The sequence below is a fragment of the Acanthaster planci genome, unplaced genomic scaffold (assembly GCF_054643075.1).
Source record: "Acanthaster planci isolate LZ-2023a unplaced genomic scaffold, COTS_SCS Contig1, whole genome shotgun sequence".
NCBI lineage: Eukaryota > Metazoa > Echinodermata > Asteroidea > Valvatida > Acanthasteridae > Acanthaster > Acanthaster planci.
This window is the reverse complement of record NW_028257625.1, coordinates 1,035,162-1,063,151: the sequence shown is the minus strand read 5'-3', so window position 1 is coordinate 1,063,151 and position 27,990 is coordinate 1,035,162. Positions and strand designations below refer to the sequence as shown.

At 41.9% G+C, this 27,990-nt stretch overlaps 1 protein-coding gene across 1 annotated transcript in view; it reads right to left on the bottom strand.

Moving 5' to 3' along the window:
* Nucleotides 1–420: 420 nt before the first annotated feature.
* LOC147795645 (uncharacterized) overlaps nucleotides 421–27,990 on the bottom strand; it is a 55,644-nt gene continuing 28,074 nt past the window's right edge. The window contains exons 19-22 of the mRNA XM_087131501.1: nucleotides 27,708–27,897; nucleotides 12,407–12,495; nucleotides 11,210–11,293; nucleotides 421–3,720 (exon numbers count right to left, since the gene is read on the bottom strand). Coding sequence (XP_086987627.1) covers nucleotides 1,853–3,720; nucleotides 11,210–11,293; nucleotides 12,407–12,495; nucleotides 27,708–27,897 — 2,231 coding nt within the window. The 3' untranslated portion in view covers nucleotides 421–1,852. The remainder of the gene's footprint in view (nucleotides 3,721–11,209; nucleotides 11,294–12,406; nucleotides 12,496–27,707; nucleotides 27,898–27,990) is intronic.

The following is a 27,990-nucleotide window of genomic DNA, read 5'->3' as shown; positions in this document are numbered from 1 at the left end:
AGCCGTTAAATTCAAGATTGAATGTATCAAATGAACTAGCAATATTCTTTGTACGTGATTCACCCGTAAAATTCAATCATGTGCAAGAGTATAGCTCTAAGTTTAATGGCCCACAGGGTTATACGGCTTGCAATGTGTTGTATATTTCAGAAAGCGTTTTCTTCACTCGGGCCTTCTCGCACCTGTAAAGTCTAAACTAGACACCCGCTGAACCATTATTCATTCTTTTACCCTGTAAACAATGCCAAACTTGAACCAGAAGAAGACTCATGTTAGGCACTGCTACTCCATCCACTGGGGATCTTCGAGGAACCCTTGCCGGAACAAGGCAATGTGCACATTGTTCAGCCCGTATGAGTAGAAAAGGTATGGACAACTATGTTTGCCACGCAACTGCAATAATACACCTTTACTCTTAAGTGCCAATCTACAATGCATTGCGTTTTATAGTGAGCAGTACAAGTAGGCTTACATTAGGCCTACATAATTATGGATTCTGTATCACACACAGCATTTTGCATTTGAAAGAAATAAATGTGGAACTGAATGTTTCTTGCACCGTGTACTGTATATGTACATACGTACTTTTTAAATATTGCATGCATTTTTCTGAATATAACGTACGTATAGTTATAACGTGTATTAACATATTTACAGGGCAATGATTGGCAGATGTGAGTGGATTCAAACCATAAAACTTCAGGGTTGTTGCAATGTAGGTTAAGTCTCACGTGACATAATCATTTCAATGGCCGTAGTTGGCCCAGTTTTCAAGTACACTTGACTGTAAGAGCTGAGTGTAGTCTGGTTCTTCTGTTATCTAGTGAACTAATCAATGGAAGTTTTTAGCATGTCCTTCAGGGAATCACACCAAGATGGCTGCTATTATAGGCATATACACAAACTAGGGTGCATGAGAAGTGAACCATATCACCAACACAGTAAGCTACGTTACGTTTCAATGAACCACCAATGCATTGATACAAATCACACATACAAAATATATGTAACATCAATACTATCTTATTTCGAGATTTTTTTGCATTTGTTATAAAATTACTCTCAAACCTCAATTTCATAATGTGTTTTTTTTCCAAACATGTACATGCTTAGGTATCTCAAGCCTAAGATCAACCTCTTCTGAAGGACCTTAATTAATTGTTATGTCCATCACGCAAGGTTGCTTGATTCTTTTTTAAACTAATTGGGTACAGTGACTGACAAGAGGGCTGACACATGCCAAAAAAAACAATGCCAGGAAGGAATTGATTGTTGTTTTCCTCCGCAGGAACTAGAAATAATTACTGTCCTGCCCAACAGCAATCTGCTGAGTCTGCTGCACGCTGTACCCACTCCCTGAATGATACCAATTCCACAAAGCACAATGGAAGAAAAACCTTTTTTTGCCTGACAATGAGGAGAAACTCTGCAGGAACTCCCCCCCCCCAAACTAATATTATTGACACGAGCAGGCGTGGGAGAAGGGAGGTTTGAGGAAACCACAGGAGTTGGCTTTGTTTCTGTGGTGCAGTCAAGACAGCTTCCAATGGTTGTGACTGTATCTTTGCTTGGGTGGGGAAGCTGTGTAACACAGAGCAGTACTTGGTGTGAGTGTACCACCTCCGAAGCTCAGGCAGATTCCTTAAGATCAAGTTGAGCATGAGATCAAGAGACCCTCTAAAGACCCCGGTCACAGCAGAACAACTTGAACGGCCATGTACAGCAGTTTTAGTGCAATGTTTCTGCCAATCTTGTTCAGAATGATCGACAGGTGTTTCCAGCACCGTGACCGGGAATGAATAATGACAAATACCATGTATTCTTTAATTGATTATAATAACTACGTACACTGTTATATAAACATTTGCCACACCTGGTCGTCCTCTTCCTCGTTGGGGTTCACATTCCTACCATTGCCACGCTCCCACACAGGACTGATTTTAGCTGGTTTGGGCCGTCTGCTAGATGATGAAGCACATGTTGCATCACCACTGCTGCTGACGGATGTAGTAACTTCAGCCAGAAAGCCAGGATTGGATTTTGCTGAGCACTCTGTCATCTCCTTCGGTTTCCAAACAGATTTGTCAAGGGTGGCTCGCACGCTCAGTTTATCTACAGAGGTTTGCCTGTCAACAGCACTTGCAGCATCACCTCCAGTTTCTATAAGGCTTCCTGTTAAACCAGTCTTGGTAGTTGAGGTTGTAACATCTTGGCATACCTCCAAGGGTGGCTCTATAGCTGTCTGTTTCACATCTTCCTGCCTCAGGGACAAGATACCCTTCAGTGCCTCTGGCTGAAAGCTCCTGTCCTCTCCACTATCAATAGGAAACTCTATGCTTGAATCCACATTAACTGGCCTTCCAGAGGTATCTTGGAGTTCAGAAGCAGCCCCAGAGTAGTCTGGAGCTGCTGATACACTCTCTTGCAAAGAGGTGCCCTCATCTTTGACTTCTTGGACAGATATGTCATTTGCTGATGAGGGTTCTGTTACTTTAAACACTGATGATGTTGCAGGATCAAATTGGAGAACACCTTCTTCAGTTTGCAATGTACGACATTCAGTAGCTGAGGCACCTTTAGGATTCAGAGTACCCACAGTAGATGAGACATGAGGTTCGGACTTATTTAGACAAGATGATACACTCTCCTGGACAGTCTGTACTGCAGACCCTAAGTCAGATTTTAAAAATATCGACATCTTTCCGGCCCTTTCTTGTCTTAGCTCTTTCTCCTCTGGTGTCGCCTTCCTGGACAGATACAATTCTATATTCAGGCTGGATGGCTTGCTGGCACCTGTGCCAGCTTGTTTTGGAAGGGCACTTTTATTAGAAGGATCTACAGATCTTTCAGGGGACTTTCTAGGCTTGGATTTAGCAAGAAGGGGTCCTTCCAGCCAAACAGGTTTGGCGGTGCTGGATGTCGACTTGTAGGAAGTGGCAGAACTTCCCACAAGCCTGCTTGGGTCTGCTGTCTGAGTTGGTGTTGCAGAGACCAGTGCCTTCTGGGAGGGTCCAGCTTCTGGTAACTGGGACCTGTCTTTGCTGACGTGTTCTGCTGACAAGGCCCTCTGGGACTCCAAGTGGGTAAGGAGACTCTTGATGGCAGGAGTGTATGGGTCACTGGAAGCCCGGACTGCCCTGACGGCATCCGCACTCTGCTCAGAAACTTCACTTCCCAGACTGTTCTTGGAGGCACTCTTCGGCTTGCCTGGAATCCTTCCAGAATCAGCAGAGAGAAGAGTGCTTGTGCTCAGTGGAGAGCCACGGCTGTTCGTCGTATCTGACACTGGAGCTCTGTAAGGGTACTGTACATGCATCTTCGGGATAGTTTTCTTCTTGTTTTGAGATTTCCTTTCCCAAGGCGACTTGAGGACCTCTTTCTCTTCCCCATGGAGATCCTCATCTGGTGACAGCGTCTTGCGCTTGATCCTCTCAAACTCTGACTCAAGTTCCTTGGACAAATCCAGAAGCCCTCCTTCGGGAAGCTCCCCTCTGAGCGTGGGGGCCGTCCTGGGTGAAGAGCCGGCCTGGCCGCTATGGCAGGAGTACTCCTTGCCAGACTTGTGCTCCTTGGTGGAGAGCTTCTTCCGGCGAGACTTGCCCGAGGCAGTGGTGCCACTGCTGGTCCGGGAGCTGGTGTGGGAGTCTGTCTTAGCTCGGTAGTCCGAGTCCCGCAGTTGCTTCAGGCTGGACTGGGCATCGCTTGGATTGGCATCAGTATCTAGAGCCAGACATAAAATATGCAAGAGTCTTGAAAATATCTCCAACCAATGGAACTGTCGCTACAAACAAAGTACACCATGCTTCTTTAAACAATAATAACAAATGTGGTACAAGTACATATTATGTCAGCCCCAATGGATTCTTTCTCAGTGATTAACCCACCTCAATGGAGGATTATGAAGGATTCAGGATTATTTTTATGTGAACATTGGACGAGTTTGGAGGATTGAGGGTGAATGGTGAATGAAGTACTAAAAATCAGTCACATAGTGGTGCACATAGTCACACATTATACTGTTTGCAATATACATGTACCCAAGGACAGTGTGTTCCATTGTTCACTGCTGCTGGTCATAAATTACACAATCCTCAACTGCAGTGAGTTAAAACAAAGGCACAAGCCTGCTTTGTTTATTTCAAAAGTAAAGCCGTTAGCCAACTCTGCAAAAAAAAAAACAGCTTCAGCCCAGCAACCAACGTGCTGTGCCCAACCCTCCCCCCAAACAAACCAAACCCCCAAAAAGCCAAAGTAGGGACATGGAGGATTTTGGAGGATTGAGGATGTGCCCTAGTGGGTTAAGGTTAAGGACAAATCAGTCTTACTTTGACCTTGAGCCCCAAAATTTGGTGTAAATCAAACCGAATATTGTTGGATTTAGCATGGTTAGGGTTGATAACAGAAATATGATTCAAATAATCCACAGTAATTTATAATATTTCACATAAACATACACTATAATTAGACCTTCTAGATCAATACCAGATTTCTTGAAAAAACAATTCCCCTGGAGGTACAATGGATTCCACAAGAATACAACTTTTGTTAACTTTGTTTGATGAAGGGGTCACAAACATGATCTTTACTGTAGACTGCAGCCCCCTTGGTCAGGCTTATTATATACAGCCTGTCATAATGTCAATTTACACCTTGTATGTGGCTATAATGCCAAATGGAATCCAAATATTTTTTGGGGGGGTGCAACTTTTTCTGACTCAACATCAGGTCTTTGGAGCAAAACGAATGCTCTTTGAAATATTTTCTACCTGTAACTGAACAACAGGAAAGTTTTGTGCACACTATACTTTTTCCCCTTACTTTCTCTGATTACTCGGGATTTTAAGAAGAGCAACAACCTTTACCCTTGATGCTGTTTGGTATTTAATTGTCAAAGACCTTTACTTGAGCTCTGAAATTCGCATTTTATAATTTCCCACTAGCTCATGGGTCCAGGAGGAAGTAGTTCAGAAAGCAAATGTAATCCACATTTCAGAATCAAAGCTTAGCAAGTCCACAAGTTTGCTTTAGCTGGCTAAAAGGTTTTCTAAATCCATACATTTCAGGATAATCTCTCTCATTTCTGTGGAAATGACTGCCATCAACAAAAATTGATATGTGACCTAGACTTAACAAAATGAATCAGAAGTAGCTGGAGCCACTTTTGAGTTTGGCCTTGAAAAAAATTATCGTGCCCATAGGAGATCATCAGGACCCTGAACAATTTTCACCAACATAATGTCCATTTTCATCAAAATGCTAGATGGAGTGATAAATCAAATGAAGAGCTTAGTTTGCTCTTCCTGATCCTTACCAGAATAAAAGTGCAAAATGGCTTTAAGACTCATATTGTAGGATCCAATCATATATTGCCTACAAAATGGAAGACCTTTTCTCACAGTGGCAAGCTCTGCTTGACTTAGGGACACATCATCGTTCTGCCCTAATTCTACAAAGGAAAAAAGGAGGTACTTTTGTACTGGCATACAAATTATTCTACTGAATAATTTCAGAGAGTGTGCGATATGACTTTTCCTGGGAACCATATTTTGTGCAAATTTGTTCTCTCATAACATGCTATCTGATGCCCCTTTTGGTTCATCTTATTAAGAGTGCCCTTTTGAAACACTGAAAATGTTTTACTGCTTTTCCTGACAAACAAGGGAGCACTTCCTGTCGATCACTAATTGCAACTGAAAGAAAATATCAATTTTGAAAGCTCCAGATACATGACAAAAATAGGACGTGAAATTGGATAAAACTTACATTAATGCAAAGAAATTTTATACTCTATTCTACGGGCATCTTTCCCCCCTTTCAAATATGTTGGTGTCTGCAGTTAATTTTATGGTTCTCCTTTTTGTTAGTTTACTTTGATGGAGGGTCATTCGGTTGGGGAAAAGGGGTAAAACTGAAATTTACCGCTTCTTCCCTGGATAATCTAAAGATCCTTTTTTTTTTCTTGGTATCAAATTCCAGATAGAGTCAGTGGCATAGAAGGGTTTTCCCCTCAGTCAGAGCCAAAAATAATGGTTGGTTGATAATGAAGACCAGAAAAATTCCTAGTATGGATGCCCTAACCAGTGAGAAAGTATAGCAGTGTTGTGCACTTTGGTGTGTTCTCTTTTGACTTCAAACCTACATGTATGTCACATAGGCCCTATTGCTATTTTAACCCATCTGAGTGAGTGATTCAAGATGAAAACAGGTAATTGGGCAGCCCTCCTCGAAGGCTGAAGCAAAGGAGAACAGGTAAGCCAACTGTAGAAATTGTACATGTCAGGGGGCTTACAGAGAAACACAAACCAAACAAACAAAGAACAAATAAAGCACATTGTAAGTACCACAATCCAGAGCAACATATTATGCCATGTATTATGCACACTTCCAATGTTGTGTTCTAATTTTTTTTCCCTCTTTGCTGGGGTCAGGCCAAAATTTGGAATTCGGATTAAAAGGACATGATTTCCAGAGCCAGCTGACATAACTTTTCTACAGAACAAAAAAATTTGCATCTGTACGGCAACATGCCAATCCGAACTTGGCACCCAATCAAATGCATTCAACCTGTGAAACATTGACGCACCAAACACTTGGCCATACACTTGTAGCGATACAGCTCATGCATGGGCTCCAAGAACTTTAAATGCATCTTCTACTAAGAATTTGTTCACCATGCACCTAACTGCAAGGCTTCTGAAATTAATGGAGAGCCTGAAGTTGTGTTTTCTACACTAGAAAACTAGTCTGCAACCCCCCATTTGTCTATAAACTGGTCTTTTTACTTCTGTAAACAAATGAGTGAGGTACACAAAAACAATGATTGTTACACGCTTTGCCTTGACTGTTCATGACCCTTTTCTGTGGAACAGACTTGAGAAATATTGACAACTCAGGGACTTTTAAGTCCCAGCTAAAAATGTTTCTTTTCAGAAGATGTTGATTTTAAGTATTTAAATTCAAAACATCTTGATTTATCTTTTGGTGTACTTCTAATGGAGTTTTGTGAAGCATTTTGAGATTTTTATGTAAAACGCTCTTTTCAGACAAAATTATATTTAATGGAAAAATATCCCCCAATAAAGAATAATATTTAAAGTATTCAAAAGGCCACTGTTACAATGAATCCATTAGCAAAAACTTGTGCATATTTGTAAATTTTACAAATATTCCTGCATAAAACTTAATGTTCTGCACAGAGTTCACTCAGAGGAAGTCAGGTTTGCATAGGGATTCTTTCTTCGCCTTCCACCTCTGCGACTCAGGTTCATATTCTTCCCTGGCTGGCTTGTGGATGGCGATTTTCAGTCTTCATCTGAGTCTAAGCATGTTACCCAGAACATTCGGGGGGGGGTTCCTCCCACCTCTGATACTGTATTGTCTTTTCAATGCCTCCTCTCTGCAGGTCTCTTTAGGTTTGGAAGCTACAGTTTTACACAATTTTGACGAGTCCTTTGTTTCACTAACTGCCAAAAAACGGTTAAAGAGAAAACAGAATTAAAAAGGGTAAGAAAAATTTTTGGAGAGAAATCTGTTTTTTCTTGCTGCTTAAAGGCCAGTTCATACTTCGCACGAAAGCGAACGCAAATTTGTGACGTCAGATCAAATATTTGCATTGTGAATTCGTAAAAATTTAACACGTATCAACACAAGCAAAACTTTTAATTTGCTTCGCTTTCCCATTCACCAGAAGTATGACCCGGCCTTTAGTAGCAGTAACCGTTGATGAATGGCAGGGACCACGTATACACATTCACACGCGTGCCGCCCTCCCCTAATGCTAACCCACTCTTGTTTTCCTTCCACCTGCCCTTGATCCAAGACCTCTTGCTTGACTGGCTTCTTTGATGCAGTTTAGAGCCAATCAATATCTGGCACAGTGTCAATACCATCAGTTTGGAAAGTGTCCAAAAAAATGAGTGCTATTGATGTCCAAATATCACAATGGGTGCACCTGCTCGTTGTTGAAAGCACACACACACAAATCAAACACTAAACTCAGCTGATATAAAAAATAGAATCGTTACACACTGCACTCTTGATGCAGTATGTCAAATTGGATGTCCAGAGAGGAAAGGAGCCAAACAAGCAGCTGAAATGTTGGAAATGTCCCCCCCCAAAAAAGATAAAAGTACAATCTGTACAAGAGCTTGAGGAATGTATACAGTCAAAAAAAGAATGTTGTGAGGGGCAAGGGAGGTTCCCCCCCAAGAAAAAATCACCCATCTCCCCAAAACTACACCAGAATGGACCCTCTTCTACCATTTAAGGTTCATTAGTTTGCTGCTGATAAGTGCTTCCCCCTCCCCCCCTCCAAAAAATTCCACCCCTTGGAAAATATCCTGGTGAGGCTCATGAGAACAAAAAATAATGAACTCATCCTCTCTGACGATTCAGGCCATACAACTGCCGGTCTGTTGAATCGAATTTTCTCCCTGTTCAAGATGAATTTCAAACAACTGGCACGGAAAGAAGTACATTTACATGAACATGCATGCAGACAGGGCAAACATAAGAAGTCTTTGAATTTTTAAGAAGCAGAGTTGCCATATAGATCAATATCCGTCTCAGTGCCCAGAACTGAATGTTCTGGCTCCCCAACGAGACTGTGTAGAGTTTCTTGTTTTGCCATCCTAAAATAGACACGTGGCGCTGTGACACTTCCGATGCACGGAAATTGTTTGCTTTAATGTCTTTCACAGCTGCGGCAGGTGGGGCTGAGGAAAAAGAAAAAGAAAGAAGAGGAAAAACTGCCGTGGAGCTGGCAGGCCACAGCTTTAACAGCCAAGCCCTCTGTTTGCCAGGAAAGGCGGAAAAACAGCCAGGCGCTTCGGAGAAGAAGCAACGGCAAGGCCAGAGAGGCTTGGATCCCTCTAGGCTCTAATGAGCGACATAGCAAGATACAAAAGATTGACATGAGAAGTTTCAAGATTTCTCTTTGATTTCTGAAGCTAGTCACGTGGATATGTGCCTCAAGCTACACAGAATCATCGCACATTAATTAGTATCCACCAGCCCTGGAGTAATTTCCATCTGTTTGACTTTTGTTTGGGTTTTCTGCATCAATATCCCAGGCAAATGACAGCCTTCTTCAGGACAAAGGGGGCTCATTATCGCTCCTAAGTCTTCATCCCTACGTGCACACTCTAACTGTACAATCCACACTAACAAGTACATGTGAAATTCCTGCTCTTGGGTCACATCCCTGATGAGAACATTCTGTGAGTTGGCATACACAAAACACTAATGAGTTGCATAATGAGTTGCAGAGGTTGCATAAACCTATGTGGAATTTGTGTGAGAGTACACAGAGGACTTCTGAACGTGCTACACTAAGCAATGTTTATACTGATACCTGTGCTTCAGTGATTACCTTTGGTCTTGTACAAACAGAGGTTCAGCTTGTACAAGTCCATGGAGGTACATGTACATATACACGTACATGCAGTGAAAGTGTGGGGCCTTCCAGGTTCTGTATACCACACCAGGGTGTCGCAGCAAATTTCTCGGGGACTTTTGTCTCGAAGTTTTTTTTAAAGAACACATTTTTGCAGTCAAAAATGTTGCATCGTGTGGTATCTTTCAATCTCCAAAAGTCAGAAAGTTGAGCCAAAAATTGTCTCGCATCTGGGAGAAAGTTTTGCCAGGGGAAAATACCGGCATCAACTGGCTGACATACATGTACCTGGTATTACCTAAAACAATCCCTATCCCTTACATAAAAACTGACAGAAAAAAAGCCAGAATGACAGGGAATGCCACTCATACTTGTCTCATTCTGTAATAACGTCTGCCCTTGTGCTAGTCTGGTAATTTCATTATTCCCTGCAGCAACTTCAATTCAATTTCATTTGCGCTTTTCAAACCTTTACCCTTGCTGAAATATCATTAACTGCACAGCGTGCACGAATAGACTCAATTAGCCATCTAAAGGTCCTCCGGTTGTTGTTCCCATGACAAGGGCAATCAAACCTACTACACAGTACAAACCCGTCTTTGGTCTGGGATTCTGTGTAATTAAATGTTCATATTCCTTTTTTTTTAAATTTTGCTCACTGTGCCATGAAAGATCATAAATGAACACTTGAGACAACAAAATGATCCTCATTTGTCACATAAGATGAAAGTATTATTTCAATGCCTGTTCATGTCATTTCTTTAATTAACTATCAAAGGCCAAATTTTCAGGACAAAGAATTTAAAAGGGCAGCTTTAGATATCCTTTATTTTTAATTCACATTCTATTTGAACACACAATTAAATCCCTCCTATCTCTACTGCACATCAACACAAAGAACCAGATAAAAGAAAAAGACAGCAAACTCTACAGGCATGCAAACATACGATGTACTGTACTGAGGGATGCACTACTGGTATCATGCTGTTGCATTTGAAAGACTGGACATGAAAGCATGATCCAAATGACAGTTTTTCTCTGAAACACACCTCTGCTATCACTAATGGAATGACAACTTCACTGCCCACTCATTATACACAACAGTCGCTTGTGTTAATAAACACTTGAAATTAAACGTTCCAGTAAAAAAAAAATCAACAGTCCCACCCACTCTAATTTCTTATTTCCATTACAGAATGTAACAGAATCGTGATAGCTATTCAAAATAAAAGGCAGATTACAGGAAGCATGGTGTACCGATGCATGTGCACATCAGCGTTAATGTCCCTTTTCACTTCACATTTGGTGTGCACAGCTGCTTCCCGATCACACGTTTCCCAAACTGCCCTCGCACGTGCACCAAGTTCCTCCTTTGGGTCGCCACAACAACAGAACCAAACAGGTTCCATGGAAACCGTTGTTTACAGAGGCCGCCGGTCTCGTTCAAGGAAATGAAATCCATAACCAGAGGGGTACAGTTTCCTCCCTTGACAACACTGAATACCTGCCCTTCTGCGTCAGAGCGTGCTTAGCCAATTACCACATTCATTGGGAGAAAACTGAGCCTTCCTGAGCAGGTTAAATGTAATAAATACCTCAGATCATAAATGATCATTCTAAAAACTCAGCAGTAGAGATCCACAATTTCTTTAGGGTGCACCCGTGAAACAGCGTGTCTGTACTTTCCAAGACGATAATGAAATGCATCGCTATCTCTATGTTCAACAGTCATGCAATTTCAGCTGCATCCGGCCAGCACGGTCTGTTAAGGACTTAATTCCCAGAACGCTCTCGACAGGAATAGAGGCCACTTACCTGTGCTTCCCTCCAACTCTTGCAAAGAAAGTTGAATGGCCCTCTGGAAATCCTCATCATAGGAACTTGACATGCTGCTGTCAACTATCAAAACCAATTGAAACGGTGAACAACATTGAGGAAAAGCAAAGACCCTATGAAGTGTCTTTTTACCCATCAAGATCTCAACCAGTGGAACCAATATCTGTGCAATCAGAAGTGGTGCATCTTCCAGAAAGGCTTGAGTTCCAGTGCCAAATTTCGCCACTGTTTTCACAGTGAGACAATGTTTATGTGGTGAGGCGGTGAAATCTGCCGGCGAAAAATGCAACCAATTGGACAACTGATTTTGAGATCTTTGAGTGCTCCCTCCAATGGGAAAACTTTCCTTTTCTTTTTGGAATGCATTGGTGCATTCAATCTGCTTTAAAGACCACAACAATGTTAAAGTGAAAATGTGAAGAATGTGGAAGTTGAACAGTGGAACTGCTCTAGGCCAAAAGAAGACGTTTATGAGGGAAACTATTGTTTCTGTGATTTTGTTTGTAATCCAAACCTTACGATTACTAGCCCCCTTCCACAATCTTGAATCTAAAGTAACCATTTGGAAAATGAATATCTACGAACACACCACCAAAAAAAAAAATTAGTTCTGAAGTAACTATTACTTATCGTCACTTATACTCCAAGCAATGGCTCATTACACTGCTTCAAGAGGATAACATCGGGCAGACTAGGGTCTGAATGGTGACAATGCCTCTGCGCTGCTTGTGGGCCAATTAAACACCATGCGGAGCGAGCAGTAGAGCTCTACTCAGCTGCACAATGCAATCCCCCAAGTCCAAAAGAAAACCAAGCTGTTGATTTATGTGTTGGAATCGCCATCCAGGGCAAGGGATACGCTCGAAAGGAAGACGACATGTTAAGCACACGTCCGCCGTACTGTTTATTGCCTGGGCAGGGTTTGCAATATCCAGACTATCAGGGGAATCTTCCCTTGATCAGGAGGTTGTGTAGCAGGTGAACCTTCAAAGTTGTGAAGGATTTGGGGCCAAAATGGCAGCACATGTAATTAACAATTTAAAATGGAACAAATGCGCCATTCTACATTTAATTTATAATGAGGGGGGCAGGGAGGCATCAGTTGAATGATTTAAGGGAAGAACACACCTCTAAAACCTGTCCCCTCTGATTGGATAAAGCAAAGTTTCCCCTTACCTGATTGGCTAGTCTGAGCTAGTGTGTTCTGACTGTTTGCCTTGACAGCGTTGCTGCTAGTTACTTGCGTGGCTGCTCCATTACTTATTCTGCAAACAAATAAAAGAGCCGAGTTCAAAACCCCATTAACTGCATGGAAATCAAATGTTTTGGAACTGGATTATTTACTATTACAATAAGACAGGACTTCATAAACAGAGATTGTAAAGGACTGTTTCAGTGGAGGAACTTGGGTGAAAATGCAATCTGCTATTTCCAAGTTACTGACAGTCTCCACTTTTCAGATTCAACCTACCAACACTTTACAATCCACAATGTACATGCACGTGAACCTCAGCAGCATGCCTTTTTCCATGCATGTCCTGATATCTCACATAATTTCAACTTCACAAATCGGTGTCGACTTGTAACACTAACCTACACCTGCCGCAATGACACCGTTTTGAAACCAGTACAGAATTTGCTCCAACCTAATCAAGATTTCACATTTGGAAGAAAACCAACAGAGGAGCAAGCCAAAATCACAGCCTCTGATAACTATGTCCTCTTTGCGGACTTCGGGAAGGAGATAGCAAGGAATTTTTATACCCTGGTGGCTAAATGTTGACTGCAAAAGCAAGTGAGTTAGTATTCGCCCACCTCCTACATTCCCCCTTTTCAACCTGAGGCTGACTGCACAGGCTGTAATAACACTAAGAGAACTGTGGCTTTAGATATGTCGTCCACTTCACATCAGGGATCAGTACCCAATTTGGCAGAGGCCTAAGTGAGACTGACAAGATCAAGACAGGCCTTACTTCTCCACTCTACGGGTGCCTTCCAGACTCACTGTACAAGACATTCCGATCACAGTGCTACGCAGCCCTTCTAAATTTTCTCTGATATAATAAGTTGAGTGCCTGGTTTCAATCTTTTAATATCCAAAAAATGCAAATTCAAACATAGTTTTTTGTAAAAACAGAGGACAGCTTTTTCCGATTCAGTTCAAAAGCATAGAAACATTGTTTCTGAACCCCAAAAGATACTTCAAAAACAGTCTTTGGTGCAATTTATTACACAGCATGTAACGGCAACAGTATAGGACTAAGCGCTCTGCATGGGAACTACATGGGGACAAGGTACTACATATATGATTAGCATCAGGATTATAACAGTAATCAGGGCTCCAGGGAAATAATTATGTATCTGGTCATCTGCAACAATCTGTCATGAGTCTATGTACAAGTAGCACATAATGCCAGCATTCATCTTCAGGTTCAGTAACATAAAAATGACTGAGGAAGTTTAATCCCTCCTTGGATGCAATACTAGTCTGTCCCTAATTGCTCCCTAGCTAAAGCTGGTACCGTTCTATACATACTCCTGAACAGAAATAAGTTGGAGTGAAGTGGCTTGCCCAAGGACATAACATATGGAGAGCAGCTGGGTTCTAACCCCTGCACCTTCTGACCACAAATCATGAGCCCTTATCACCAGGCCACACTCTCTCGAAGGCCATAAAAAGCAAAAACTTTAACAGAAACCTGACTGAATTTTGCTGGAAAAGCAACTGAATGAGTTCATAAAAATATCAGGACAACACTCCTCACGAGGTGTCTTCCGCCACCTAGTCTAAAGAGCATTTATTCCCATCAAGAGCGGCTTTTCATGGAATCTGTCTGAACTGTCACACCAACCCTGCAAAATCACGAATCATATTAGAAACAAGTGTGCATGTGATGATCATATTTGGCACACTACTTGGTGTGGTGTGTCAGTGTTCCAATCATTTTAATGATTGGACAGGTTTGCTGGAATTAATTTCTCATCCGGTAGAAGGATAATCCTATTGCCATCAGTGCAAACTAAATTGTGTAGTTTGATTTTTCACTCCACTGCTTGATTTGATCAAGTGAATGTAACCAAAGTCTTTTACAGATCTTCTTCTGTATCTTAAGCGCATCACTGTGCAGTTATGTACATATTTACAGATCTGCATTTCACAAGGCATGAAAATGTTTTCTCTCTGGTAAAGGCGTGATCTTTTTTCACCATTGTAGGAAATGTTTTCACATGTTGCAACATGAAAATAAATTCCTTGGAAGAGAAAACGTGAGAAGAGAAAACGTGAGAAGAGAATTTCCTAATCCAAGGTTAACATTTATTCCAGGTACTGAAACAAAAAATAACTAGACAACTAGAAATGTTGAGCTCAGAAGTGACAAAAGATCTGACATTTTCTACGTTCAAGAACAACTGCCATGTTACAGGGATGCCCGCCAAAAACTTGTCTAGAGCTTGAAATGAAGGCCAGGGAGGCCAAAATATACCTTGTGCGGGCCTGATATTTGCCCAACATTTCAAGTGAAAAAGTCTGAAATCAGGCTTTTGTCAGAAAATTGGCATCCCTGTCATGTTAAGAATTTCTTTCAGGGGTTTTATCCTCCAAGGCCTGCCTTACAAATCTGATTTCACAGCAGTATACTTTTTTCACTCTTTGAACAGCAGGAGAAAACATCTTGTAGACTGTGGAGAGAAAAGGCCTTTCAATTCAAGATACACAAAAGAGCATCATCTGTAAGTGCCACAACTGAAGACACTTTATGGAATTAGTGGTGCCCAGAACATGATGACGACATCTCATGTCCTTGAATGAGAGAAGAAAAGAAAAGAAAAAAGCATAGAAAAACAACTTATAGTGATCAATATTCTCTAAAGGCAAGAGTGAAAACTCATTCTCAAAATGAGTGAGTCCCTCATAAATTCACTTGAAAGTGTGAAAAATCACTTCAAAAGAGTTCAAACCAGTCCCAAGGAAAGCAAATCACTCTTTAAGAAGAGCCATATGAAAATACAATCCTCTTTTTCAAGTTGTCCTTTACATGGCTCCTTACAGGAGCGGAAAGTTCACTCTGATTGAGTGGTTTCACTCATTTGCACTTTGAGAGAAGTCAGGCTTCAAGTACATGTGCCTATAATCAGAGATCAGAGAATTTAGATCCAATTTTCTGTTCTGACAGGACTGGCCTTTTGTGTGGGAGTGTGCGCTGGCATTGGCTGGTTGGAGCTGACATTTTTTCGTGTCTCTCGTCGAGGGAAATATCTGCTGGGTTTCTTTTATTTCACAAACATCTGGGAGCTCCCTTCTCACTTTTTTTTAAGTGATATCAGAAAATTGCTGTTTTGTGGCCCATGGTAAGAGAACCATCAGGTTGATGAGCACAGTTATTATACACTGTATGCACGCACATGCAGGTCCGCGGTGCCAAGGGCTGGGTTTTCTCAGGAAATGCAAGCTCAGAGTGAGAGAGATAATGCAAGGTTTCTAGTAGGGTCAGCTTCACAGATGTTTTTGTATTTTGGGGGTGGGGCTTGCAGGACAGGGAAGGCAAACAGAGGTGGACTAGATGTAAGGAGGAGGCACTCCTATCTACTGATCCTTGTAAATTTCAACATCCTACTTGTGTAGAAACTATTATTATTTCCAAAGATCTAATGTAATACCCAGTATATCCAAAGTTGTCTCTTTCCAACAAGCAAGCAATATCACAAACTCCCATCACACAATTTGTACATAAGCGTGTAAATGTGCTCAGATTTCATATGATGCAAGCCTCAATTTTTTCCAGATAGCCGTACGAAGGAAGAAGCAGGTTGAACTCTCTTTGGTTGAAAACCCACATGCATGACACCTGTTCATCCCAAAAAGGGAACTGTCTTGAATAAAGGCAATTAAGAAAATTGTTCATTTTCTGAAAAGACCCAGGGCTGGGGTTTGCCCAGAGAGGGGAAACCAGACTACATGTAGGATGGTTGTTTGCACAAGCATACGGTGCATGCGACTTGAGCTGACTGCAATTGCATGGAGTGTCGATCTATAAAAAGATAAGGTAAAAATGAAAACTGCCAAAAGTGTAACTGCGTCACCTGTCCCTACTTGGGCATGCAGAAATCAGCACCTGCTCCAATAAAATGACACATCAGAGCCAACATCAGAGCTAAAGTACACACAAAGGCAGCAGCTGGAGCACTTTTACTGATGGACGGTGGTGTCAAACCACACATGAAACAAAAGCAAAATCATCCCTGACTTCCAAAATGTAATGAATGTTTAGCATGCAAAGCTGGTGGATGCCACAAAATGCCTCAATGTTGCCATAGCGCTTCTTGCACGCACAGTTATCATTTCTGTTCATTTCTGCACTCTTTGTTCATTGAATTAAAATAGACAGAGTCAGAAGATGAATATTGCAAAAGTGCTGCACAGACTGCTGTGTTCAGGAAAATGGTCAAGAACCAGTAGCTGGTATGTCACTTCCACCATTATTTGTGATGCACACCTGAATAATCCTGTGCTAACAATCATGCACACACGTACACAGATGCATGTGAAATTGTCCAGTGATCGTGTGGTACTGTCTCAATGACAGTATCATTTTTTGGGGGGGGTAAAATTAGCCAACTCTCCGTGTCTGAAAATTATTGCAGCACTTATTTTATTTGGCGAGAGGCTCCGTCTCTGATTGTTTGAGCTCATTAATCTATTCCTCATTTGCAGTTTGGCGAGGGACAGGTATTGATCAAACAGTGGTTGAGCTCTGTAACTACCTGTATCAACAGGAAACCTCAGGTAAAGCGGAAAAAGCTAAGCAGATGGTCTCCAAGTGCAATCAATGTCCAGAGTCTTTACGATAAATCATCAACAGGGGGCCAGAAATATTTCGTTGGCATGGCTACAGCCACAGTCCACTGATTTACACATTTCACATTTCAGATCAGATTTGTTTTTTCCACCCTTTTTATTCACAGGAAAGAGAGAAAAAACAGAATTCAAATTTGTATGGAGTGCTGGATCTTCAATTAATTGTCCACTTCAACTGCACCCAGTCATTTTCATGGGGAGCAATGAGAAGAGGCCAGATCTCACTGACTAAAACTCCTCTAAAACTGATTAATTTTTTTTGGGGGGGGAGGGAAGTGCTAGATTCTCTCGTTGAAACAAAAACCAGGGAGTCTGCCTTTCATATTCGTGTCACACTTTGAAAAGCATGGCTTATGAAAACAATTCAGGACACATGTTCAATGTTGAAAGGATAACACATACGTAACAAGAAACACATTTACATGGGCAATTGAGAAGCACAGAAAAGTAGTTACGCTACACTTAAAAAAATTGAGGAATAGATCATCTCGACGATGCATCATATTGCTGTACATGTACATCTTCCTGAATATCGGGCAATTTTTGACTATGTACACCTGCTTGCAGACGCAATGTTTTGACCTTTTCAGGAAGCATGTATCTCTAATCCTGTAGATGCCGTTATCTACGTACGTACATGTACATGTAGCCAACACACAAAATCTTAAATCTTGAGTCAGACATTCACCATTCTTGCTCCAAGGAATCTCACAAAAGAGTCAATACGTAGGCGGGGGTGGTCACTGTACGCAGGGCCAATTACATTCCAGGCTGCCTCAAGGAAGGATCCTAAATCGTGCATAAAATTAACATGTGAGGCCTAACTCTCAAAGTACATCTACCTAGAGTGTTTGAGTTATACTTGAGCACACTCCTGAGGAATTTTCAGCACTAAAGGCCGGTTCATACACGTTCTTTAGATGAACATGAAAGTGACACAAACTTGACGCCACAAAAGATTGGTAGCAAAATGTTGAAATGTGCTCAACTCTTATTTGCAGTGGGGAAATTTTGCTCCGACATCACAAATACGCACTTGTGTTCCCTTTTGCGGCAAGTATGAACCTGCCTTCATTTGATCAGTTTTCTCATCCCTGTAAAATGAGGTCCAATGCGAACAGTGTGAGTTCATCTGGATCTGGGGAAGATACAAACCTGCAGATCAGGGTGAATGACAGCATGCCAACATATCCGTCAGGCATATAAGTCCTGATACTACACCGTGTTTGTTGAGATCTCTAACTCTTTACATCTCTGATGTTTCTGCACTGACTGCGACATCATCAGTCCATAATGAACTGATCATGGTAGCACGCAGGCAGAAGTTGTCGCAAGAGTGGCTTGAGTGCAGTGCAAACTCAACCCTGCCTCTTTCTGAGTGCACTGTTTCCTGTCAAGACGTTGACTGGTGTCCAATACATCAGGTACCGTTATCGTCATCTCATTTGGCATTGAAACGGAATGAAGGGGGTATTTTCATGGGCACAGAATGAAGCCCGGGCCTTGTCGTGCCTGTAAAACCGTTTATTTGGACAGCAGTGGTTGAAGGGGTTTTCATTTATAATAACGGGAGGAAAATCCATGGAAATCCTTTGATGGAATAATGACTGACAGGAAAAGACTCAATGTAGGCCTACTCCCCTCCCCCACAAAACCACAGAAGTTTGGCATTTTAATGGTGCCATTTCTTCAGCTCTTAAATCTGGAAGAATCAATCTAAATACATGTATTTGTTTTGCCTTTGTTCATTAAATTCCTGTCAGACTGTCTCAACCAGAGCCAGCAAATTTGTCATAAGAACCCCATCCTAGCAATTATTTTTACAACAGATTCAAGTACTTGGAGGTACAGTTCTTCATTTGGAGTGATTAAAAAAATGACAAAATTATTGTTGAAAAGCATACTCGTATATACCTAAATGTATATGGAACTAAACCCCCTGGAAAGTATTCTTTCTGGAAAGCAATTATTTTGAAAAAAAAAAAAAAGGGAAGGCCACTTCCAACGATGTGTCTAAAGACACATTTCTGGAACACTGTCGTCAGCAGTTCATTTTTAATTTGGCTGCACACGGGCGTGCATTCATTATAATTTATCAGTTAAGTGCGCAGCACAGTGTAGCTACAATCGGCTGAATGAGAACACGTCCCAGATGCTGACGTGGGGCACAATTCAAAAAAGACTCGGCCAAGTTTTGATTTGAAATCAATATCTTAAAACATTGTTTGTTTCACAATATTCAGTACAGTATTCACTGAGTTAAACTCCATAGGGACAGTTGTTAGGCATCTTTCTTTGCATTTTGAACACGTCTTTAATTTGTTCCCTCGTACGAACAAAATGCACAAATTCCAAAAGTGAACAGGACACATACCTGTAACTATAAACCAGCAAATGTCTCCATATGATGAAAAGCTCATCTTTTTCAATTCCAGTTAGGTCTCGCTTGCAAACTTCTAACTGTAGCTTTCATATTTCCCCACACATCCTTGGAGATCCATCAACAAGGAGCATTTGGAGGTCAAAGACCTCCGTAATCACATCAGGATGACTCTACCGAAATGTCATGCCCGTCGCCGTGGTGAAAGTGCAGCTCTTATAAACTGAACGTCAGTTTCTTCTTGCCCACGCTTATTCCTCTGAGTGAGCACAAGGCACGAATCAGTCTGGCTGATGCATTCAATTCAGCCACACCCTTTACCCTCACTTATTCTCCACATTGTGCTCATAAGGCCATATCTCTGTGTCTTTTTTTATTTAAGAAATATAATCCTCAAGAAAAAAGAGCGAAACAATCTTACATTTCTCACGTTTGGACCCATCTGTCAATCCAATGTCTATCTCATTGAACTGTATCTTCAGATGTAACAAACATCACGCATGAAGAATATGAAAACATTCAATGTTTTGAGAATTGATTAAAACTTGTGAAAAGTAAAAACAAGTAATGGTTTAACAGTAAACGATAGGAAAACTCATTTTTACACTTTTTAATTTGTAAGTTTTGATGACTGGTAATATGGTGATATTCCCAATATGAAAAAGAAAAGAGAAAAACTTTTTGAAGAAATGAAAAACAATATGAAAAAGGTCCATCTCTGCAGGAAAACTTGACTTTGACAGCAGTAACCCATGAAGGCACTACAAATCCAAAATGGAATTTAAAAATCATATTCCAGATTTTTAAAATGCCATAATATGGTCACCAAAACCCCAACTTTGTTGCATTTACATGTGCCTGTCAAGATTTCAGACTTATTTTTCAAAGGATTCACCACAGCCTGCTGAGAAAGCACCGGGCTGGCAAACTGTGACAAATGACTGCCAAGACAAACAGGTAGAAGAGCCCAAAGCAAACACATGTCTTAACAGCATTGATTGGTTTACATGCACAGTCTGTGTGTTTGTGTGTACGGAGCATGATACTACACAAACATTACCTAGGCATGAACAAGGAGAGACCAGCTGATACCAACTGGCGCACTCACACTGCAATGTTCGTAAATTACACATCGTTAGCCCATCCCTTCCAAAAAAAGGTGAGACAATCAGCTGGGGGGGGGGAATTGATCCAGGTTTCACGCTTGAGAGCCATTTGATTGAATACGCTATATGTACACATTAATTCTCACGTAAAATTCTTTCAATGCCATGCCTGATGCATCTTGGGTTTCACTGGTGGTTATATTTGAATGCTGCCGATTCTTTCTTATCTGGAAGGAGGCCATCAGATTTTTCGGTACTCATACAACAAATGTTTTGTGTTGAAATTGACAAGTAAATGAGGCGAGGACGTCCGAGATTGATTGACATCCAGACCAGGACCAGGAGGACTGAAGCATTTGACATACATGGATGTACATGGACTGAATAATGATATGATTAAGGGCTAGGTTTTGGTAAAGCCTGCCGCATCTTTCCCATTTCATTGCTTCATTGGATTTGGATAGGGCGTACAATGACTGCTGGCCAGTTGCTAATGCAGCAGCCAGCCATCAATCATTGTATGCTACTGTCCTACATCATGGTGAAGGCTAGCGAACCGAAAGGTGGTCAGTGGGCTTTTTCTTTGATTTGACCTTGACTTATTGCATGGTATGGTCTCTTTTTACCTCCACGTTCACTTCAGTTTAAGTTACAAGCAATGTCTCAGACACTAGCACGGCCAAAATATCTAAAATTAAAGTCACACAAATTCATGAACTGTCCAACGGTCACCGCACCTACAAAACAGTCAATCACTGAAATGTCTGTAGATTGTGTAGATGAAACAGCAAAGAGTATGACAAAACTGAAGGAGAAAAATGACAATAAGATTTGCATGTACATATACGTAGGCCTATGGCTATCTGCACCAGGGGAGGGGAAGGGTACCATAAACGGATGCATTTTTCCATTGTAAAATGTACTGTAGTGGGTACATCACTACACTGAAACTGGGCCTACACTGAACAAGTGTGTACTGAACTTAGAACTAGCCACAAAGGCATTTTTGAACTTCATCTCCTGTTGACTGCCTGGCCACTGTTGACGGAGTCTGGGGTGCCCAAGCATGACATGCATAGAGCGGTCCACTCTCCAAACCAAACCACATAATATAGGGTTACAAGATGATGTGTGGACTCGAACACATGTTTTTCCTCCCTGAAGAAAACAGGTTCAGAGGCATTTTGGGGGTTAGGGTTATTGGTGGCTTGAGGAAGGGGCACGGTCTGGGAAATCCGCATCTCAAAATCCGCTCACAGGAGTCATCACAGTGGAAGAAAACGGAACATTTTCCCTGAGTTATCCTAACCACAAACAAAGAAAGTAATGTCCATACGAGGAATGTGAAACAAGTACGTGTGTGCATGCAGTGCCAACTTCCACCCCAGCCCCCCAAAGTTGCTTTACATGTAGTTTCAGCTTGTACCTCTCCAAAAAAGGCGAAATTGAATTCCGTCCCTCCAACCACCCCCGCTCCTCCCCCAAGATTCGGAAGTCTAACATATTTACCTCAGTAATGGGTCTGTGTTGACTGCCGCAAGCACGCGCAAGTATTTGAAGTGATTTGGCAGAGGGGTTTACTAGGAAATGCAAGTGTTTGTGAACCAGTGCCAGCAATATTTCAATTTTTCTGCAAAGATCCTCAAAATGCTTAACGACAGAGGAGGACTTGAAAAACCTGCCATTGCTAAGCCTATTAAACAGAGAGAGACACCACACAAGGTCTACCGGAAGCTCTTTTACGAACCCAATTATGTTTGGATCTTGTGGGATTTCAACAAGCCTGGCCATATAATGCGTTCTGCAAAACAAAATAATTTACAGTTCTTGTCAGCACTGTGACAAAAAAAAAATTCTTGGAATCGCAGCTAACCACAGCGATCCCACCTCCAGCAACCACCATGGTGGTGCATGTGGGTTGGCCACCATCTGTCTCTGTGCAGTCGGTGCCCAGCTGGGGAAAAATAGCTTAATTGGCTTTCACAATGGGCCGAGCAGCAGACAATTACCAGGTACTCATCCATTCAAAATGAGACTGGAAATCCCTTAACGTCAGTGACGCTGTCAGTCTCCTGACAGCGTTTTGGCCCTCTTGTTAGAAATTTGAAGCAGTGTTTTGTTCATCATTTAGCTAATTGAAGGGAGCTTGTGATGCAGTTTCCATTTTACAGAATCATTTTCGTTTTGCTCTCTTAATGATTTCAAACAATGACCTCCTCGCTTTATCAGATCGGAAGATTGGCATGCCTTGTTTTTTGTCCTCTAGGGCAATTACTTGCTTTTTGTTTTGAACTTCCTGAGGGGGCTCTTTTCTGCTTTGGCTCTGAAAGAGAAACTTCAATGACAAACACAACAAAGCTATTCTGAAATGGAAGCAAAGTTGGCAGTCCACACGCCTGTCCACTGCTGGAAAATGGCATACCGTGAATGTCTTGACATGCTATGGAAGAGAGACAACATGGCATTTTGAACAGAAAAGCACCAACTGCTCCGTACTGTGTTATGGTACATCATTCCAACAAACATGACTTTAACCACTTCGTGCCGGGGCATTTTTCAACATTGAGGATGCTGGGCCGGCATGACTATCATTTTTTCCGTTTTCAAAATCCTTCAACAATTCATCATTCCATTTAACAGTCGTTTATAGCCGCACAGAGTAATCTTTAGGCACTACTCTAAGTTGACAGGTGACCTTCATTGACGCCCCGAATATTTCAGCCAGGCCTGCAGCCTTGTAAACAGAGCCCAGATTGTGCAGTGTTATACAACTGTCTTTTGTTCACAAACTTGGCTCAGTGCACTGCTGACCTCTTTTCAATAGGGGCCAGATTAGCATGCAGCGGTGCTGTGTGGCTCATCGCTGCGGTGGTGGAGAGCTTTTGTCCCTGGTGCTAATCCGCTTGCTCTAAATACCCCAAACCATGGTATACAGTTTCAAAATAACTATGGATTATCACCACTTTTGAGAGTGAAAAATGCCGGTAATGCCCAGCAGCCTGGTCTTTTGTTCGGAGTACGGTCTTTTGTTACAGGGCCCTGTTTCCTTTGTCCGAGTTCGGAGACCCCGGCCTCACATATAAACCATACAGCTCCGATTTCGGAGTCCCCGGCTGGTAGTGGTTAACAATGTCCTACAACAATTGATATTTGTGCATGATGGCCAAACTAGGAGTGCAGCGGTCCTGTTTGAAATTTGAATCCCATTCTCAGACTCCATTTTTGACACCTCTTTAACCACTTCCTGCAGGGCAGAATTTGCATATGCGGGAAGAGTTTACGGGTGATTTTCAAAATTCTTCAAAAATTCATAACTTCAGTTACTGAACGCTTGCACCCACACAAATGACTGTCTGGTGGCTACTCTAATCTGACAGGCAACCTCCATTGATGCCCAGGTATTGCAGCCAGGCCTGCCGCCCAGTAAAGAGAGCCCACAATTATGAGGTGTTGTGTAATTTCCTTTGTTCCTGAAATTGGCCCAGTGCTTTGCTGAATGGCAGTGGTGCCTTTTCAACTGCGGCCAGATTAGCACGCAGCGATACTGCATCGCTCATTGCTGGAGTGCTGGAGCACTTTTTGTCCCTGCTGATAATCCGCGGGCGCTAAATGCCGCTAACAGTGGTCTACTATTTCAAAACAATGACGGATTACCTCCGCTAATGCCAGCACATTCCCCAGCAGCTCGGTCTTTTGTTCCGAGTACGGTCTTTTGTTATAAGGCCCGGCTCCTTTATCCGACTTAGCGCATTCCCAGCTATGCGTACAAAGCCGCGGTCTCTGGTACCGGAAACCCTGGCACCGAGGGGTTAAAGTAGTGTCTCACTAGACAGGAAGGAAGTCATTCAGTCCTAGACAATCTGCTCAGAGAGGGAACAAAAAGGGCCATGTTTTTGAATGAAAAGGACGGTCCTTTGGCATGGACTCACTCTGTAGGCGCACAAGTGTATGCGCGTTTGGCGCGGGGCACGTTTAGTACGCGCAACAAATTTATGGTCTTCATGTGTGCTGAACGCGTGCAGGAACCCAATTGGAAAACTTCTCAAGTACTAGCCTGTGTTTCTTTCGCCAGGGAGGGTGCACTTAAACTAAGGGCAGATTATAAATAAAATTTGAATTTCAGAATTTAAATTTTTTTTCTTTTTTTTGGAGGATTTCTTAAGAAATTAGCAAATACCCCTTGAATAAAAAATCAATTTTCTTAATCTTCTGTAAGTTATTACTTGAGACAAATGCCGGAGACAACTTCAAGTCATTTCATTTTTACAACACCCCACTTCCTTGAAAGACGCTTGAATTCTGACAAAATATCACCTTAATATCCAGAGCCCAATTTTGTAACACTGCTGAACAGCCGATATTGTGCTAACACAGCCTCCGTCCAACAGAGACCCCTAAAGAGCACCTCTAAGGAAAACATGTCTTCTCTGATTTTATCTCTTCAAATAAATTTGGAAGCATCCAATCGAACACAGTATCATTTATCTTCAAAGCTCAGCTTTGCCGAGATGCGAATTCTGAATGTGGATTGCATCATTCAGAGAAAACAGAGAAATAGAGGGGAGCCCTCGCCCTGTGTTTGTAGTGGATAAGCCTTGCGCATGCCAAACAACGGCTACATGCTATTTTATCCACGATGAATGTTTTGACTGCAATGGTAAGAATAATTCCGTGAGGTAAGATGGACTATTCTAATCTGCGAGGCAGAGTGGAATAGAACACTCAGTCTGTCGCCAAATAACTATACTAAATGTGAACTATACAATATCCAACTCTCAGCTGGAGTGTGTTGCTAGGGTTAGGCTTTTCGGAGTTATTTTTCAATACAATTTGAAATGGCAGGCCCATGTAGATGAAATAGTCTCTAAAACTAATAAGAAGTTGTTAAAACTAAAAAAATGTGGCCTTACTACTAAGGAACTCGTAGTTGTTTATAAAGGCTAAATAAGACGCGTCTTGGAAGATGCGGCCCCAGTTTGGCACTCTAGTATAACATCCCATCAAATTAACCAAATTGAGGTTGTACAAGAGAGATTTTGCCAAATAGTTCTTGTTAACAAGTATGTTACTTACAATCAAGCTCTAGTTTCATTGGGCTTCTAGTCACTTTATAGACAAGTTTGTGTGAAGAATTTGTGTGAAGGCCTATAAGTCTGGTAAATTCAGTCAGTGGTTCCCTACATCCCTAAAAGGAGTCACAGGATGGCCCTCAGATCTTCCTGAGTTATTGATGAACATAGCAGCCCAACTAACAGATTTTATAACAGCCCGGTACCATATTTTGGACGAATTTTAAACCAACTGTTAACCTAGACTGGTGGACACATGCGTAATGTTCGTTTGATTTTTTATCATATCAAAACACATATAATTTTTATATAAATATTGTGTGTGCTTTTAAATATGAACTCCAGGTCCAATTGCAAGTCAATGAGCAATTGACTTGCATCTAGTAACTAATATTTGTCTTTTATGATTTTCATGAAGTATAGAGTTTGGCAATTGGATGGTGTGAAATTTTCAATCTTAAATTTTCATCCCGTTTTTCCTCTTAAGTCAAGCGTAAGATTTGTCTTTTCCTTAAAACCTTGCGCAGATCGGAATGGCTACTATGGGGATCCCCTTTTTTGTAAGTACGTTATTAAAAAAAAAATTTCGGCCAAATGCAAAAACCTCCTGTTAATTTGCATCTCTGTAGATGCTGAACAGCCTAGTTTAGTCAACTTTAACATGGGGCCTTCCCCTGAGCTGCTCCATTCTTTTCCAGAGCCCGCCTCCAGTCACGTCCCATGGGGATTGTATGTAAATATCTAAACCACGTGCTGATAAGGGATTATTGACAAAGAAAGTGCCTGGGCAAGCCTTGGAAAGCCTGGGAAAGCCTGGGCCTGTCTCTGAGCTGTAGACAGCTGTCTGAGTAGTTTCATTGTGTTGGGGGTGTCACATTTTTGTGGTTATAACGGAAGTGATCTCAAAACGATCCCCTTGGTGCAATGGGTGTAAAAAGTAGGCTCTGTGCAGTGAATTCAGCTGATACACGTATGACGGCGTCTGAGCATTAACATGAAAAAATCGGCCCTGTACATAAATTTTAAAATATGTGTGTGGGTTTTTTTTAAATGTTAATCTAGTATTACATGTATCCACTGTACAATTTAGCCTGTTGGCTACAAAACGAGATGGAAAAATGTTCTTTCTACCAGTAATAATAATAAAATGAAAATGTTCTTTCTACAGTACAAATGTGAAATATTCATTCTTTCCCAGTCTGAATAAAAAATTTGTAAACTTTGTGTGCTCGTCTGTTTTACTTTTTGTCAATCCGAAGCAACAATGCAACACGAAATTTGTACGATCTTCCTCAGGTCATGCTTAATACATGATCTTGTGGGTCTTACAACTTACTTCAGTCATCAGCATTAATGAGTTTCAAAAATTTCCTCATTTGAGAGAAGTTACCAATGTTTCACATTAGTCGGTATCACCCAATATTGGGTGTTTGTGCGAACAGCCTTCAACACAACCACTGCATGTAAAAGCTGTGCAAGGTTCTTCCTGTGTGTGAAGAGCCCGACTGTGCTAACCTTTACACAACATTATATGTTCAGTGAAACAGTAGAATTAATGGGTATAGGCCTCGAGCTGGACCAAGAGAGGGCGCAATTTTCCAAGCAATGGAGGCTCCTTTGGTTGGAACTGAACTTTACTCGTTCACCAACGACTATGAAAGGCACGCATTACGGTTGCGTCACTACCAGCAAAATGAACACTCCCGACCAATACGGCTCTTTTTAACCAATGAGGGGGTGCTTATGCTCAAGGCGGATAGAGTACCGAAGCGGACACATCACAGGCACACTTATGAGTGTAAAAGGTATTACCACGGGAACCCGTGCGTGAACCAACATGTGCGAGAACTCCATTCATTTGCACTACACTTCTGGGTTCAATATGATGCCACGGTCATGCTGTGGATTGAGCCAAATATTTTATGTCACATGGTCTACAATATCAATCAGACAGTGGGGACAAATTTGGGTGAGGTATTATTTCTGCTCATAGTGAGCACAACTGTGGGGCCGTTAAGCGGTGATATGCAATGGGGCCCAGGGCATTTGCCCGCACACCACTTACCCTGCAGATGTCCCGCTGCTGCCGGATGCCACTACTGCACTGCCGCCGCCGCTGCTGCTGCTGCTGGCTGTGGAAGTGGTGCTGCCCGAGTTGCGAGGCTGAAGCTGCTCTGCCTGCTGCATTAGCAGCAGCTGTGACACCTCCAAGGCCCGCAACAGACCCTCCGTCATACTACCGGGCTCTGCCACCCCTAACAAAAGAATCAATTAACTATAAGCAAGAATACCTCTCAACCCATCATCTTTTGTTCAGTATGTCAGTTCAAAATGGCCCACTATTTGAA